At 39.6% G+C, this 17,902-nt stretch overlaps 1 protein-coding gene across 4 annotated transcripts in view; it reads left to right on the forward strand.

The window, feature by feature from the left end:
- LOC126188193 (diphosphomevalonate decarboxylase) overlaps positions 1 to 17,902 on the forward strand; it is a 62,994-nt gene that overhangs the window by 28,464 nt on the left and 16,628 nt on the right. For 3 of the 4 annotated variants that reach the window (XM_049929733.1, XM_049929735.1, XM_049929732.1), the window contains exon 5: positions 7,874 to 8,002. The exons of the other annotated variant lie outside the window; for it this stretch is intronic. In XM_049929733.1, the coding sequence (XP_049785690.1) occupies positions 7,874 to 8,002 (129 nt within the window). The remainder of the gene's footprint in view (positions 1 to 7,873; positions 8,003 to 17,902) is intronic. 4 annotated transcript variants of the gene reach the window in all.

Here is a 17,902-nt window from a genome sequence, read left to right on the forward strand (position 1 = left end):
TCTCCTCCCTCTGCCCCCTCCCCCCCCCCCCCCCCCCTTTTCCTTCCTTCAGTGCTTCAAGTAATGGAATTAACGAAAGGGCATCCTAGCAAGTGAGCAGAGTAATCTGTATGACTGCTAGGTCAAGCTGTGGTTTTACCTGAGAAATGTCATTTAATTACAGTTTTGAAGGCAAAACGTACAAACAGTTCTGTGGAAATGCTACAAGTATGTACATGGCAAGGAAAGAAAATGTATGGAAATCTTTCATATGTACCAAACATAATAAACTCCTTGTTCAGCTCAGATTTATGCATAACATCTTCATGATCTGGACATGGCAGAACCTCAAAATATAAACCCAAACTTACCTCATTCTGGTCCTTCTCAGCTCAGTGAGCTACCTTCCTGTTTATATGTTTCCATGTCTCTGGAGGTTGCACAAAAGTCTCTGATCACATAAAATGCACAGACCAGTTTGACAACTGTCTCCATTTTCGTAAAATTTCCTGGCAACCACAGCTGCCACATTTGAAACAAGAAAGAGGACTTATTTGATTATGGTAATAACCAGCAGAAAAAATGTGAATGTGCTCCTGTTTATTAAAAGTCCTTGACTTAAAAGTGAGGTACCAGCTGCCATATGCAATCTTCCTCAGCAACTTTAAAAATTTAAAAAAAAAAAATTTCTCAAAAATTTTGGAGTCTGTCGCCATAAGTCACTCATACCCATCCACCCCCACCTGCTCAAACTCACTCTCTCATTCAGCTCAACTCATTGTCATTATCTCTTTGTGTCTTTCTTACTGTCACTTCCCATTGTCTCACAGCAACAGTCTCCTTCATTCTGTTCTACTAATACTGTCTCCTCTTGATGACACTGTCTCCCTCCTGCTCTCTCTTACTGCTATCTCATTCATTCCTTTCCACTGCTGCTGTCTCTTCTCACTGTCACCATCTCTCTGTCACTTTCATTGACTCTGTCTTTCATTATCACTGGCTCTCACCAACTTCCACTTTCTCATTCTCTTTATTCCTTTCCCCTTGGCACTGTCTCCTTCACTCTTTTCCTAGCACTGTTCTCTCACTGTCAACTATGATCCACTGTTAATGTGTCCCTCTCTTTCTCTCATAGTGCCATTGTCTCCTTCCCTCTTTCTACATCACAACTACTGTCTACTATCTTCCAGTATTTATTACTTTTCCATTTCTTTCACACTGCCACTGCCTCCTTCTCTCTCAGCACAAAAAGCTTGAATATGTTCGCTTACCAAAATTTTTGGGAAAAATTTTAAAAGTGCTGATGAAGGTAGAATGATGCAGCTGGTAACCTCCACTTTTTCAGTCAGCATCTTTTAATAAACAGGAGCATATTGACCTTTTTTTGCATTCCAGCAGGAACATTTTTCCACTTTATTTCTTCTTCCTGCTACAGCAGGATATGTCACTGATATGAAAAGAACTTTTTGATAGTTAACTTAAGTGAAATTAAACTAACACAAATTGCATTTTCAAAGTTTTCCACGATTGGTATCTTAGGATTATATTTTAAAAATTACAGCCATTTGCTGTGCATAGCCATCTTGGAATCTGCAACTTGGTTTTGATACCAAAATACAATGTTTTTGGGGTGTTTCTCAATAACAGATAAAGATCTTTGACACTTCTAAATAAATGCCCAGAGACTATACCATTAAAATTTGAGTAATTTGCTGCTGTTATGTATTATTTAGATTATGCCTCACACAGGATTTTACGTGTGCAGCTTGGGTAAAGTTGAACCTCTGTATCTCGAAAACAGATAAAGATATGAGGAAAATTTTCAAATTTGTTTGAGATTGGTATCTTAGGGATATATTATAAAAATTTCTGCCATTTGCTGTGCATAGCCATCTTGGAATCCATGGCTCGGTTTTATTATACAAAAACCATGTTTTCTCAGGAACTGCCCATGAACTAAGTGGTGCCTCCGTAAGCCTTTTAAGGTGCACCATTGATCACATCTAATGCAAAAAGAAACAACTGATTGGCTCCATTTGCCTAATCTGGAAGAATTGTGTCATATTCAGACTTTCACCCTGTACTGTAGGGTAGTTACTGTAAGCAGATATTTCTGTTGGGTATATTAATGGTCCTTACAAATTCAGGAGGATGATGATTCAAACCTACATCTAGCCATCCTGATTTAGGTTTTCCATGATTTCCCAAAGCCAGTTAAAGCAACTACTGGGATGGTTCCTTTGAAAGTGCATGGCTGCTTTCATTCTACATCCTTCCCTAATCCAAACTTGTGCTCCGTCTCTAATGACCTCATTGTCAATTAAACGTTAAACACTGATCTCCTCCTCCTCTTCCACTAATAGCCCCAAGCCCAAGGGCTATCCAAAACACTTGACCCTACCTTTCTATCACCTAGAGAACCCGAGGTATGAGCCCTGGAAAAATCCCATTTTTATGTGCTGTGAAATGAGATAAATCCTACTATCATCCTACAAAGCAGCTGCTGCAGTACCCATGCCATTTGATTTGGGACTTCTCCCTGCCCCTTCCCCACCAGCAGCTGCTCTGAATTGTGCAGGTGGGAACTGTTCCATTGGCACTTTCTCCGTTTTTGCTCCCGATCACTTAAACTTTGTCTGGATCCCATTCTTACTTACCATTCCCTTGCCTTCAGCCGTCCTACTCCTGTCAATTTCCACCATGTTCCTCCTGACTGAAGTCAGTCTCTCTCTCTCTCTCTCTCCCTCCCTCCCTCCCTCCCTCCCTCCCTCCCCCCTCCCCCCTCCCCCCTCCCTCCCTCCCCCCCTCCCTCCCTCCCTCCCCCCCCTCCCTGTCTCACTCTACCTTTCTCATTTCCTGCCCCCCCTACAACTTTCTATATCTCTTACATGCTCTACCCACACATTAGCTACTCAGTTTCATAATTTCTGCCATAATTAATTTGCCATTTTACTGACAGCAGACTGGTTCCTCATCTCGTATTTAAGAGTTCCGACATGCACGTGTCCACTCCGCCCTGTCCCCCTTTCAGTTGAGCTACTTCTTTCCTCTGTTCTCCCTTCATTCTGTCCAAGTAATCACCAACAAACAATCATTGTTGCTGTGCTACATATCTTTGCATGTTTTTTTTTCTCCAGATGAATGACTGTCATTCTTCAATTTTATTTGTCACTAAAAAATGAAACATAGATAATTCATTAAGAAATTGTAGTACTGTTTAACTCTGTTTGTTATGTGATTGGAGATTCAAGCCAAGTAAAATTTATTAGGTTTTGATTCCAGTAACCACACTTCATTTCAGGCTGGATAAATGAATGATGGACACAAAAACAAAGATTTTTTTGGAAAAGATTGTTGGCAGAAGCAAAGCGTAATGAGAAGAGACAAAACTGTGCTATAAAAGTATGGAAACATGTATATGGAAACATGTATGTTGTTGTTGTTGTGGTCTTCAGTCCTGAGACTGGTTTGATGCAGCTCTCCATGCTACTCTATCCTGTGCAAGCTTCTTCATCTCCCAGTACCTACTGCAGCCTACATCCTTCTGAATCTGCTTAGTGTATTCATCTCTTGGTCTCCCTCTACGATTTTTAACCTCCACACTGCCCTCCAATACTAAATTGGTGATCCCTCGATGTCTCAGAACATGTCCTACCAACAGATCCCTTCTTCTAGTCAAGTTGTGCCACAAGCTCCTCTTCTCCCCAATTCTATTCAATACCTCCTCATTAGTTATGTGATCTACCCATCTAATCTTCAGCATTCTTCTGTAGCACCACATTTCGAAAGTTTCTATTCTCTTCCTGTCCAAACTATTTATCGTCCATGTTTCACTTCCATATATGGCTACACTCCATACAAATACTTTCAGAAATGACTTCCTGACACTTAAATCTACACTCGATGTTAACAAATTTTTCTTCTTCAGAAAGCCTTTCCTTGCCATTGCCAGTCTACATTTTACATCCTCTCTACTTCGACCATCATCAGTTATTTTGCTCCCCAAATAACAAAACACCTTTACTACTTTAAGTGTCTCATTTCCTAATCTAATTCCCTCAGCATCACCTGACTTAATTAGACTACATTCCATTATCGTAGTTTTTCTTTCGTTGATGTTCATCTTATACCCTCCTTTCATGACACTGTCCATTCTGTTCAAATGCTCTTCCAAGACCTTTGCTGTCTCTGACAGAATTACAATGTCATCGGCAAACCTCAAAGTTTTTATTTCTTCTCCATGGATTTTAATTCCTACTCCAAACTTTTCTTTTGTTTCCTTTATTGCTTGCTCAATATACAGATTGAATAACATCGGGGATAGGCTACAACCCTGTCTCACTCCCTTCCCAACCACTGCTTCCCTATCATACCCCTCAACTCTTATAACTGCCATCTGGTTTCTGTACAAATTGTAAATAGCCTTTCGCTCCCTGTATTTTACCCCTGCCACTTTCAGAATTTGAAAGAGAGTATTCCAATCAACATTGTCAAAAGCTTTCTCTAAGTCTACAAATGCTAGAAACGTAGGTTTGCCTTTCCTTAATCTTTCTTCTAAGACAAGTCGTAGGGTCAGTATTGCCTCTCGTGTTCCAACATTTCTATGGAATCCAAACTGATCTTCCCCGAGGTCGGCTTCTATCAGTTTTTCCATTCGTCTGTAAAGAATTCGCATTAGTATTTTGCAGCTGTGACTTATTAAACTGATAGTTCGGTAATTTTCACATCTGTCAACACCTGCTTTCTTTGGGATTGGAATTATTATATTCTTCTTGAGGTCTGAGGGTATTTTGCCTATCTCATACATCTTGCTCACCAGATGGTAGAGCTTTGTCAGGACTGGCTCTCCCAAGGCCATCAGTAGTTCTAATGGAATGTTGTCTACTCCGGGGGCCTTGTTTCGACTCAGATCTTTCAGTGCTCTGTCAAACTCTTCACGCAGTATCGTATCTCCCATTTCATCTTCATCTACATCCTCTTCCATTTCCATAATATTGTCCTCAAGTACATCGCCCTTGTATAGACCCTCTATATACTCCTTCCACCTTTCTGCTTTCCCTTCTTTGCTTAGAACTGGGGTTCCATCAGAGCTCTTGATATTCATACAAGTGGTTCTCTTTTCTCCAAAGGTCTCTTTAATTTTCATGTAGGCAGTATCTATCTTACCCCTAGTGAGATAAGCCTCTACATCCTTACATTTGTCCTCTAGCCATGCCTGCTTAGCCATTTTGCACTTTCTGTCGATCTCGTTTTTGAGACGTTTGTATTCCTTTTTGCCTGTTTCATTTACTGTATTTTTATATTTTCTCCTTTCATCAATTGTATGTATGTATGTATGTATGCAGAGCTAATTGATGAAATTTATATACTGAGACAGAAGATAACAGGGCATAACAGCTGATTTCCTTAGATTTCTGGCACACAGTTAATATAGGGTGAAAAAATACTACGGGAAGTCAGTACTGTGTCACAAGGAGATAACAGTTATCTTGTTTTATAATTACGTTAACAAATCACAGTTTAGAATGCTTTTTTATTGTAATGACCAGGTTTGATTGATTAGGCCATCTTTATATTTTAAATATGCAGGGGATCGAAGCTATTACAGTAAAAAATATGTGACATGCATAGTACTTTGTTCTTTGGGAAAACTCTGTTATTTCATCTTCCGTGAATGTTATGAGGCATGCTAAGTATGAGTCAGCCTCTCTACAATGTTGACTTATGGTGCAATATTTTAGTCTAGGTTTTTATTTGGTAAGGAGTAGGGGCAGAGGCACTCAGCTCAGTAAGATGACTGCTGGCAACTGTCAGGATAAAGAGTTGGCATACTAGACTGAGAAAGATAACAAATGGTGATAGTTTTTGTTATGCTAGCAGATAACAGAAGCCGACGATGTCCAACACTCGCGTAATACCAGGAAATGGCAGGTGGTATTTATTGTGTATGGTGATAACTTTAGGTTTTGTAAAAGGCTCGTTGTCCAACCAATTGGCCACTTGCCAGAGATGTGCCTCCTTATATGGAACAATTTTCAGTCTAGAAAGCTTTGTGAATGGTGCTGTTCCTTTTAGTTAGACAAAGTATTGCCCTCTGCACTCTGTCAATAAATGTAATCAGTTATTACCTTCTGATATCATAGGAAATGGGGCATTCCTCACTTTATGCCAGATACTCCATCTCCATGTTTTTAGTCAAGACCAGGGGTGGCTAAGAATTCGGCCTGTGAGCCATGCCCTGGCACAAGTGCTGTAATGCTCAGTGTCACTGCACTTGTCCACCACTGCCACACAATGCTGTATGAGTGCAAGGAGGGGAAGAGGGGAAACTGAATGTGCTGCATTGGAATGGGAGTGAAATTGCACTGCATACAACTTTGTTTTATATTTCACATTTCTCAACAACATCACTCACAAACAAAATGAGTTTCCAGTATCATTTAACTATTTTTTACGCAGTGAAGACATGATATAATGTTTATCTGGTACAAACTGTCAGCGTACGGTCAGACGTAGACAGTTTCACAAATATGCATGGTTAGGTTGCCATGTAACTGTGACTTATTCAGTTTCACAATCAAAGAAAAGGTCTTTCACACACAGATGTTGACTGAAATATTGTAGCACTTTTGCTACCTCATTGTGGGGGCATGGCAACTCCACCTGAGAAAAGCTACGTAGATGTTCTAGACAGTTTTAACAGCAAAGGATTTGTCATTAAAATAGGAGTAACCTTTCAGATTAATCAGTTACATTTGTGCATTCACAGGTGTGCTTTTAACTGAAAGAGCAAATGATCTCAAAAAACAGATGTTAGATTGGCAGTGTTTCCAAAATGTTTATGAAACGATCCTTGTAATTCCTTAAAGATTGCAATGAATTCTTCCAGTCTCACTTTTTCTTTAATGGTAGTGAGCTTAGGGATCTGTACTCTTTTTCAGAATGCATCCCTTCTACAGTGTGATTTTCTTTTGAAATGCATTCCCATCAAATTGGAAAGAAGTTGCTCACCTTGCATTTTCTTAATGTGGACAATGTGTAGTCAAGTCCTCTTAGAATACGAGGTCTGCAATCCATTCTGGATGTTCTAATTTTTATTCCTGTATACCTTTTTCCTTCATAAATTCAACAACAGTGAGTTTTAAATAAAAAAGATTGTTGCAGGCATATCCATTGTATTAACCAATGTACTTTACAGTAATATTAGGTCTCCATACTCAGTCAGCTCTGTTGAAAACTGTTGCAACTAACAGTGGAATAAGGCATGCAACTTCAGGAATGTTACTATTCATTACACCAATTTCTTCATGTGGTGCATGCCTGCAAATTTAGCACAAAATGCTTCTCGATATACAGGACATAAAGGCTTGTAATGGCAGAGCACTACATTGCCTCTTTTTGTGCTCTCAGCCATTGGATCTGTGGATGTTCTTCATACCACAAACAAATGGAAAAGGGTAAACAGTGCTGACACCACGATTCTGTTGAATTGGAGGCAGTTGGGAGGACTTAAAAATGCCACACCGTGATACTGATTGAAGTGTTGCACTGTACCTAGTACTTCCGAGGAGGACTGAGCAAAGCCAAGACAGACCTTTGCTCGCATGTGGGCCACACACTTGGGCTGCATCAAGTTTGGCACAATTGGTTGGCCCTTGTCTACACATTATATTGCCTTCATATGTTAGTTCCCTCTTTGTTGTATCCTATGAAGAGTGAATTGTGTATTCCACCTTTCTACACCATGATTATTTCTTCATTGTTGTCAAGCATACTCCATTAATTAAGTCTGTGACATTGTTATTGCAATCTATACATTTAATTAGAACTGTAAATGGTATTTGTTTTCTTTTTTACATACAGTTTTTCCTTGTTTCAATCTGTTCATATTTAGTCCGTAAAAGAGCCGCTAAATCTGGAAACAATGAAAATATGTCTGCATGGAATGTCCATATTTGTTCAGAAAATAATTTCCCCACGGCTGCTGGCCTTGCATCATCTGCTGCAGGTTATGCATGTTTAGGTGAGTAATATTTATTTAAGATTTATTTGTTTGGAATTATGAGGGATGGCCATTAAATAAACTGTGATCTGCTGCTGGAAAATGCTTTCACTGCCAGATACATTCATCAGAAAATTAATCGTGTGTTTGAAAGAACAATCTATGATGTTAAATAGTGCACAAGTGAGTCACTACCTAGTAGTATGCATAATAATAATAATAATAATAATAATAATAATAATAATAATAATAATCTTTGTTTGTGCATAATAACTTTACAGCCTTGGAAATTATAATTTTTAGTACATTTACAACAACGAAATTATGTCATAAATGTAATGAATATATACAACTAGTACCGTGTTAGAGACTATTATACTAATAATATTTACCACCACTAATACTGTAGTGATAAATGGCAGCCTAGGTGCCTGACAGAGGCTGTGGAAAAAACCCTGCTCCTTATTGAAATATGGCTCAAAACAACTGGTCTCTAGTTTAATATTTAGACATTTTACAACTAAATACAATGCTATTCACACTGATGTGTGCTTGTACTATCTCTCTCAATACTCTGAAATGGAAAGATAGAGTTTTCATACCACTGTATGAAACTTGGGCGGATTTCTAGTGACTGTTAACAAAGGATGCTTTTGTGTCTGTTGACTTTAGAAAGAAGGGCTGGAGATGTAAATGGCAATCCAAGGAAAGAAATTTCCATGGAGGAATGATTTCAGTAGCTGCACTTTAATTGGAATTACACATGATACTTCTTAAAATATCTTGGTTTACTAGGCCTCAATGAAGTATTCCATCACATCAGCTTCTAGTGTGATGTGGTTGAGATACCCCAGTAGCCTTATAGTGGAATTAAGACAGAAATTTCTTTTAGAGATGCTCTGTATGCTGACACAGTTCCACATGTCACAACTCAAAGCTTACTTTAGCTGGTAATGTTTCACCATTGATAGATACAGTACTGAATTGGGAGTCTAGCTGATATTTTTTGCGGATATCCAAACTACCTTACAGTTATTGCAGTTTTTGGAAATTGATATCAGAATAACATTAATGTTAATGAAGGCCCCTTGATAAGGAAAATTCATTGACAAGTGAGATTTTGTATTTTTATTTGTTAGGCTTACAATTCTGAATGTATTTTCCATTTGAAATTTAAGTTATTTAGATATAAAAAATATATATAAATTAAAGTCGGTTTCTTAATGTCTGTCAATAAGCCATATAATTATATTTCAGATTTTCATCTTTTTGGAAGAAGAGAGATTTTTAAAATTCTGTTATTTATCAAAATCCCTGGTGTTTCCTTGATAACTTCTTATTTGCATTTGTATTTCTTTATTGGTCTTGTAAATCGTGATTTTGTAGATTGTTTGCACAAATGGTGTAAGACAAGTAAGGTTTGATATGGTAAATACAAATTGTACATATTATGATTTTGAAAAATAATTCAGTACTTGTTGCACATTGGTAACATGTTTATAAAAACAAATAAGCTGACCGAAAGAATAGTGTGGTTAAGAAAATTTGATCAGTTTACACTAATTTTTATGGTGTTCCAGAAGTGGTCGAGCAAGTGCTCCTTCAGCTTCACTTTAAACTAGTGTAAATGTAGTATCTGTTTCATATAGGATGGCACCTGGTTATACAGAATAATGCCAGTACAATACACTCCTCTTGTACAAATGTTTTTCTTACTTTATTGGCATGTAGGCTGTGCTTTTGTCTTGTACCATAAGAATGGAAATAACAATTGCACTTGAAGATTTTTTCCTTTAATGTGCTTCCTTTTATGAAGATTAGTGCTTCGTAGATATATAAACAAGAAAGGGTCAGTAAACTGAGACTTTTAAGTATTAGGAGTCTCTGTATTTAGGATGTTTTATTATTCTGACAAAATCTTTCTGTAGTATAAATGTTTATTGTTAATTATGAAGTTCTCCCTAAAGATAATACCACAATAGTGAATCAATGTTGCCATAGTACATTGTAACCTCTGATGCACAGCTTGTATTTTGTGAGATGATTTTTGCAGCATGTGTGAGTATATTTAAATTTTTGTTTACATTATTCAGGTGTGTCTCCCATTTCAGGTTTTCCTAAATACGTACACTTAAAAATTTTGTCTCACTCACCAGTGTTAAAATCAAACATTGGAATATCCAGGATGGAATGTAACAATACGAGAGAAGGAAAGTTGCTACTCACCATATAGCAGAGATGCTGAGCCATGATAGGCACAATAAAAACATTCACACAATCATAGCTTTCAGCCATTAAGGCGTTTGTCAGCAGTAGACACACATACACACATGCGCACACACACACTCACACAAGCGCAACTTGCACACACATCTGCAATCTCAGAGAGCTGAAACTACACTGCGAGCAGCAGCACCAGTGCATGATGGGAGTGGCGACTGAGTGGGGGTAAGGAGGAGGCTGGGGTGGGGAGGGGGAGGGATAGTATGGTAGGAGTGGCGGACAGTGAAGTGTTGGAGTTTAGACGGAGGGTAGGAAAGAAGGTGCGGAGGGGGGAGAGGAGTAAGTAGTGGAAAGGAGAGAAATAAAAGTAAAAGAAATTAAAAGACTGGGTGTGGTGGTGAAATGACAGCTGTGTAGTGCTGGAATGGGAACAGGGAGGGGGCTGGATGGGTGAGGACAGTGACTAACGAAGGTACAATGTAGAAGAAAGATGATGTAGCAGTCACAGTAGTGGATTCTGACTGTCTCTTGGAGAGACTGGATTGTCTTGCAGCAGCATGAGATAAACTGCTTTCTCAGTCAATCACCACACAGTGAAGCAGCTACAGTGCTGAAAATTCTAGCTGACACCAAAACATTCCACTGATACAAGGCTACAACCCAGCACTCATGGTGGCCTCATAGTAAAAGAAACTGGAGCTGCAGGCTAGTAGTATCAAAAGAATATTTGTTTGCTTGTTTGGCCTGACCAGATTCGGGCCTTAAGGCCCTCGTTTGCATCTGATAATGATACAACGCACAGCCAAAATATTCACAACACAACAACAATAATAGTAATAATAATAATAAAGGGTATTAAGAATGATATAGATTAGTTTAGCACATTTGAAACTGTGTTTAATATTATCAGAAGTGCAAGGGACAAGTAAAGAGGAGAAGATTGAAATGACAGTGACAGTGGCTGTTAGGCAAGAACAAAATTTAAATAGAGGACTCTGTACTTAAGGAGGAGGAAACGTTGTGTGAGAGGACCAGTTGATCAGAGTGAGCTGCAGAAAAGTGTATGAAATACATAGGTATTATGATAGAAGGTGAACCATTAGCTGGTCTTTTGAAGTTTGAAAGGAATTTAATCTCTCAGATTTTTTGAGTAATATTGTCCAAAAGTTGGTGTCCTGGTACAGAAAATGATTTAGGAAACATGGTAGTGTTATGTGATGGTACAGAGGGGATTTTACTTCGTTGAGAATAAGTATGTCTGCTGTGCTGTTCCCAGACAGTTGTTGATGTTGCTGTGGTCTTCAGTCCTGAGACTGGTTTGATGCAGCTCTCCATGCTACTCTATCCTGTGCAAGTTTCTTCATCTCCCAGTACCTACTGCAACCTACATCCTTCTGAATCTGCTTAATGTATTCATCTCTTGGTCTCCCTCTACGATTTTTACCCTCCACGCTGCCCTCCAATGCTAAATTTGTGATCCCTTGATGCCTCAGAACAAGTCCTACCAACCGGTCGCTTCTTGTCAAGTTGTGCCACAAACTCCTCTTCTCCCCAATTCTATTCAATACCTCCTCATTAGTTATGTGATCTACCCATCTAATCTTCAGCATTCTTCTGTAGCACCACATTTCGAAAGTTTCTATTCTCTTCCTGTCCAAACTATTTATCGTCCATGTTTCACTTCCATACATGGCTACACTCCATACAAATACTTTCAGAAACGACTTCCAGACACTTAAATCTATACTCGATGTTAACAAATTTCTCTTCTTCAGAAACGCTTTCCTTGCCGTTGCCAGTCTACATTTTATATCTTCTCTACTTCGACCATCATCAGTTATTTTGCTCCTCAAATAGCAAAACTCCTTTACTACTTTAAGTGTCTCATTTCCTAATCTAATTCCCTTAGCATCACCCGAATTAATTCGACTACATTCCATTATCCTCATTTTGCTTTTGTTGATGTTCATCTTATATCCTCCTTTCAAGACACTGTTCATTCCATTCAACTGCTCTTCCAAGTCCTTTGCTGTCTCTGACAGAATTACAATGTCATCGGCGAACCTCAAAGTTTTTATTTCTTCTCCATAGATTTTAATACCTACTCTGAATTTTTCTTTTGTTTCTTTTACTGCTTGCTCAATACACAGATTGAATAACATTGGGGAGAGGCTACAACCCTGTCTCACTCCCTTCCCAACTGCTGATTCCCTTTCATGCACCTCGACTCTTATAACTGCCATCTGGTTTTTGTACAAATTGTAAATAGCCTTTCACTCCCTGTATTTTACCCCTGACACCTTCAGAATTTGAAAGAGAGTATTCCAGTCAACATTGTCAAAAGCTTTCTCTACGTTTACAAATGCTAGAAACGTAGGTTTGCCTTTCCTTAATCTTTCTTCTAAGATAAGTCATAGCGTCATTATTGCCTCACGTGTTTCAATATTTCTACGGAATCCAAACTGATCTTCCCCGAGGTCGGCTTCTACCAGTTTTTCCATTCGTCTGTAAAGAATTCGTGTTAGTATTTTGCAGCTGTGACTTATTAAACTGATAGTTCGGTAATTTTCACATCTGTCAACACCTGCTTTCTTTGGGATTGGAATTATTATATTCTTCTTGAAGGCTGAGGGTACTTCACCTGTCTCATACATCTTCCTCACCAGATGGTAGAGTTTTGTCAGGACTGGCTCTCCCAAGACCATCAGTAGTTCTAATGGAATGTTGTCTACACCCGGGGCCTTGTTTCGGCTCAGGTCTTTCAGTGCTCTGTCAAACTCTTCACGCAGTATCGTATCTCCCATTTCATCTTCATCTACATTCTCTTCCATTTCTATAATATTGTCCTCAAGTACATCGCCCTTGTGTAGACCCTCCATATACTCCTTCCATCTTTCTGCTTTCCCTTCTTTGGTTAGAACTGGGTTTCCATCTGAGCTCTTGATATTCATACAAGTCGTTCTCTTTCCTCCAAAGGTCTCTTTAATTTTCCTGTAGGCATTGTCTGTCTTACCCCTAGTGAGATATGTCTGTACATCCTTACATTTGTCCTCTAGCCATCCCTGCTTAGCCATTTTGCACTTCCTGTCGATCTCATTTTTGAGACGTTTGTATTCTATTTTGCTTCATTTACTGCACTTTTATATTTTCTCCTTTCATTAATTAAATTCAATATTTCTTCTGTTACCCAAGGATTTCTACTAGCCCTCGTCTTTTTACCTACTTGATCCTCGCTGCCTTCATCCCTCAGAGCTACCCATTCTTCTTCTACTGTACTTCTTTCCCCCACTGCTGTCAATTGTTCCCTTATGCTCTCCCTGAAACTCTGTACAACCTCTGGTTTAGTCAGTTTATCCAGGTCCCATCTCCTTAAATTCCCACCTTTTTGCAGTTTCTTCAATTTTAATCTACAGTTCATAACCAACAGATTGTGGTCAGAGTCCACATCTGCCCCTGGAAATATCTTACAATTTAAAACCTTGTTCCTAAATCTCTGTCTTACCATTATATAATCTATCTGATACCTTTTAGTATCTCCGGGATTCTTCCACATATACAACCTTCTTTTATGATTCTTGAACCAAGTGTTAGCTATGATTAAGTTATGCTCTGTGCAAAATTCTACCAGACGGTTTCCTCTTTCATTTCTTAGCCCGAATCCATATTCACCTACTATGTTTCCTTCTCTCCCTTTTCCTACTGTTGAATTCCAGTCACCCATGACTATTAAATTTTCGTCTCCCTTCACTATCTGAATAATTTCTTTTATTTCATCATACATTTCTTCAATTTCTTCGTCATCTGCAGAGCTAGTTGGCATATAAACTTGTACTACTGTAGTAGGTGTGGGCTTTGTGTCTGTCTTGGCCACAATAATGTGTTCACTATGCTGTTTGTAGTAGCTTACCCATACTCCTATTTTTTTTATTCATTATTAAACCTACACCTGCATTACCCCTATTTGATTTTGTATTTATAACCCTGTATTCACCTGACCAAAAGTCTTGTTCCTCCTGCCACCGAACTTCACTAATTCCCACTATATCTAACTTTAACCTATCCATTTCCCTTTTTAAATTTTCTAACCTGCCTGCTCGATTAAGGGATCTGACATTCCACGCTCTGATCCGTAGAACTCCAGTTTTCTTTCTCCTGATAACAACGTCCTCTTGAGTAGTCCGCGCCCAGAGATCCGAATGGGGGACTATTTTACCTCCGGAATATTTTACCCAAGAGGACGCCATCATAATTTAACCATACAGGAAAGCTGCATGCCCTCGGGAAAAAATTATAGCTGTAGTTTCCCCTTGCTTTCAGCCGTTCGCAGTACCAGCACAGCAAGACCGTTTTGGTTATTGTTACAAGGCCAGATCAGTCAATCATCCAGACTGTTGCCCCTGCAACTACTGAAAAGGCTGCTGCCCCTCTTCAGGAACCATACGTTTGTCTGGCCTCTCAACAGATACCCCTCCGTTGTGGTTGCACTTAAGGTATGGCCATCTGTATTGCTGAGGCACGCAAGCCTCCCCACCAACGGCAAGGTCCATGGTTCATGGGGGGGGGGGGGGGGGGGGGGGTCCCAGATAGTAGCATAAGAATTAAAGGTAAATGAGAGGGAGTGCATTAATTGAGAAGATAATAGAGCAAACACCAAGTTCGATAGTCTTTTTGCTCATCACTATGCAGCTTTGATCATTGTTCGTAGGCAGGAGCGATATGGTCATAACAATGTATGTTACAAATGTATCATACCAGTTCCAGCTGGCATGAGCTAATATAGCCATCAAGACAACAGCCACAGTTGAGATTGTAACCATAGCTGGATATGATAACAGACCACAGTACCCAGTGACATCTGGATGTCATACATGTTGGTGGATAAAGGAGCTCGGTGTTCAGCTGCAGTCAAATATATGTACGCATACCACTGTCCCTCACAGAAAATACATTAGCCAGGAAGAGGTTATTGTGGAATTATGAAATGTCCTTGTGAGGCTGTGTTCTTGTCTACTGTATACAGCAGACTTCCTCCTGAGTTTAGGTTGTTGACTATCAATGTACAAGGTGTACAACTTTGCTTCTGCTGTTTGCTGATAGGTGGTGACAATGGTAAGTAGTGGTCTAAAGAAACAGGTTGCAGATGCCAGGCAGTTAGCTTGGACCTCAGTCAACGTAACCTCATTCAAACATTAGTCGATTTGTGTCTGCATCATAAAGTTGTTCTTGATTGAAAATGTCAGTTTACGAGTCTAATTCTCGCCATTTTTGGGAGGTGTTACTGTTTTGTTTCAATATGAAGAAAACAGCGGCTGAGTCTCATTGAATACTCTCAAGTACATATGGTAAGGATGCTGTTAGTGAAAGAATGTGTTGTGAGTGGTTTCAACGCTTCAGGAACGGTGATTTTAACGTCGTAGACTGGCATAGTGGTGGAAGAGAGAATGTTTTCCAAGATGCAGAATAGAAGACATTGCTGAGTGAAGACTTGCATCAAACTCAAGAATAATTGGCACAGTTAATGGGAATGACACAGCAAGCCATTTCAAAACATCTCAAGGCTATGGGCATGATTCAGAAAGAAGGAACTTAGGTCCCGTGTGAGCTGAAACCAAGAGACGTTGAATGGTGTTTGTGTGTTTGTGCACATTTGCTTCAGAGGCAAAAACGGAAGAGATTTCTGCACTGCATTGTGACCGGGGATGAAAAATGGGTTCATTACAATAACCCTAAATGCGAAAAAATCATGGGGATTTCGCAGTCATGCTTCCATGTCAACGGCCAAACCGAATATTCACGGCTCCGAGATCATGCTCTGCATTTGGTGGGACCAGCTCGGTGTCGTGTACTATGAGGTGTTAAAACCAAGTGAAACAATCACAGGTGCTTGTTATCGAATGCAATTAATGCATCTGAGCAGAGCATTAAAAGACAAATGGCCGCAATACAGCAAGAGACACAATAAAGTGATTTTGCAGCATGACAATGCTCGACCCCAAGTTGCAAAAGACGTCAAAACGTACTTGGAAATGTTAAAATGGGAAGCCCTACCCCACCCACCATATTCTTCAGACATTGCTCCCTCTGACTATCACCTGTTTAGATCAATGGCACATGGCCTGGCTGACCAACGCTTCCGATCTCATGAAGAAGTCACAAATTGGATCAATTTGTGGATCGCTTCAAAAGATGAACACTTTTTTTGACACAGGATTTGTACACTGCCAGAAACATGGGAGAAAGTAGTGGTTAGCAATGGAAAATATTTTGAACGATACATGTTGAACCAATTTGTTTCATTAAAGCCTCAAATGTTGGGGAAAATATGGTGGAAGCAAAGTTGTACACCTTGTACAATACTCTTTTATTATGTCAGATGTACAAAAGTAGTGTTTTTACAACCTTTTTCTGCATGTAGCTTTTAAGATGATGCATAAGGCATGCAGCATCATTGTTATATGAAGTTAAAAAATGTTGTAAAGGTGTGTAGGCTAGGTGTGGGCTATTGTTCTCTAGTGGAAGCAGTGGCTTGGTACAAAAGATGTAAGCAGCCAGTGTTGGCATCTAAGTTAGACCAGCATAGATATTGTGTGCACAGGAAGCAGGCAGCAACAGAGGTTTGTTACCCAGGCAAGGACAGCAGACGAGGAGGTGCTGGTGTGAGCACTTCCATCAATATGGCACAGAGGTGGCCTTGTGAGTGGTGCACCATTAAGCCTCAGGAAGCGTGCTTCCACTCTCATAACTGTGGTCAGAATGGACAGGTGTGTGGCTCCAATGGTGGATGGCAGTGACCCAGGCTCAGATCCAGAACTGGTGACCTGGAGGTGGCAGCAAATGCTGATGGACCATGGTAAATGCAGCTAAGAGGAGGTTACCCCAGTAGGAAGTCCTGACAGGATGGTAGATGAATGCTGGTTGACCTCACAGTGGAAGCTGGCACACAGCAGATACTTATTGGAAACTTGGCTGTGTCAACATGCCCAGCCTGGGTAGATGCCTTCTTTTATGTGAGACAAGGAAGTTCTTGTTTGGTTGAGGTCAGATACACATCCCTTCAAGCACTGCTGAAATGTCTCAAAATGCTGGTTATTGGCCCCAGTACCCAGGTTGTGATTGCAGACACATGTGCTGAGCTTTCAGCTGTTGGTGATCATTCAGATTTCAGCAATTGTGTCCCATCTTGTGTCTATGCTGCTATAGTATTGAAACTGAGCCCATTGTTATTTTAATGTGGTATTAAGAAGCTATACACAAGAGGTGTGCTGTTTCTTCCACTGATGTGATAGTCATGTTGGTAGTGATTGATAGTTTGGCAAATCATCAACTGCCACATGCCACATAGATCAAAAAAATTATACTGTAATGCTGAAGTGAGTGCAGCCCTATGAAAAGTTTGAGTATGAGCCAGGGCTTAAAGGACTGATATCATATCACTTATTGCTCCCTTGGAGCATCAGTCCTGTAACCATCTACTCTATGTCTTCAAATGTTTTGTCAAAATGCACAATACTAAGTGAGATTACTTTGTGCTGATCAATTATCAGTATCTCAAATGTAGTAATTGTAGGTTGTCAGGCTCTAGCAAACAGAGAATGAGCAAAAAGCATTTTGGTCTACTACGTGGTCATCCGAATGATACCTCAGTTAAAAGGAAGCCACTGAGACGACAAGAAGAAAACAAGGTGTATATGAGATCCA

Source organism: Schistocerca cancellata, chromosome 5 (genome assembly GCF_023864275.1).
Source record: "Schistocerca cancellata isolate TAMUIC-IGC-003103 chromosome 5, iqSchCanc2.1, whole genome shotgun sequence".
Lineage (NCBI taxonomy): Eukaryota > Metazoa > Arthropoda > Insecta > Orthoptera > Acrididae > Schistocerca > Schistocerca cancellata.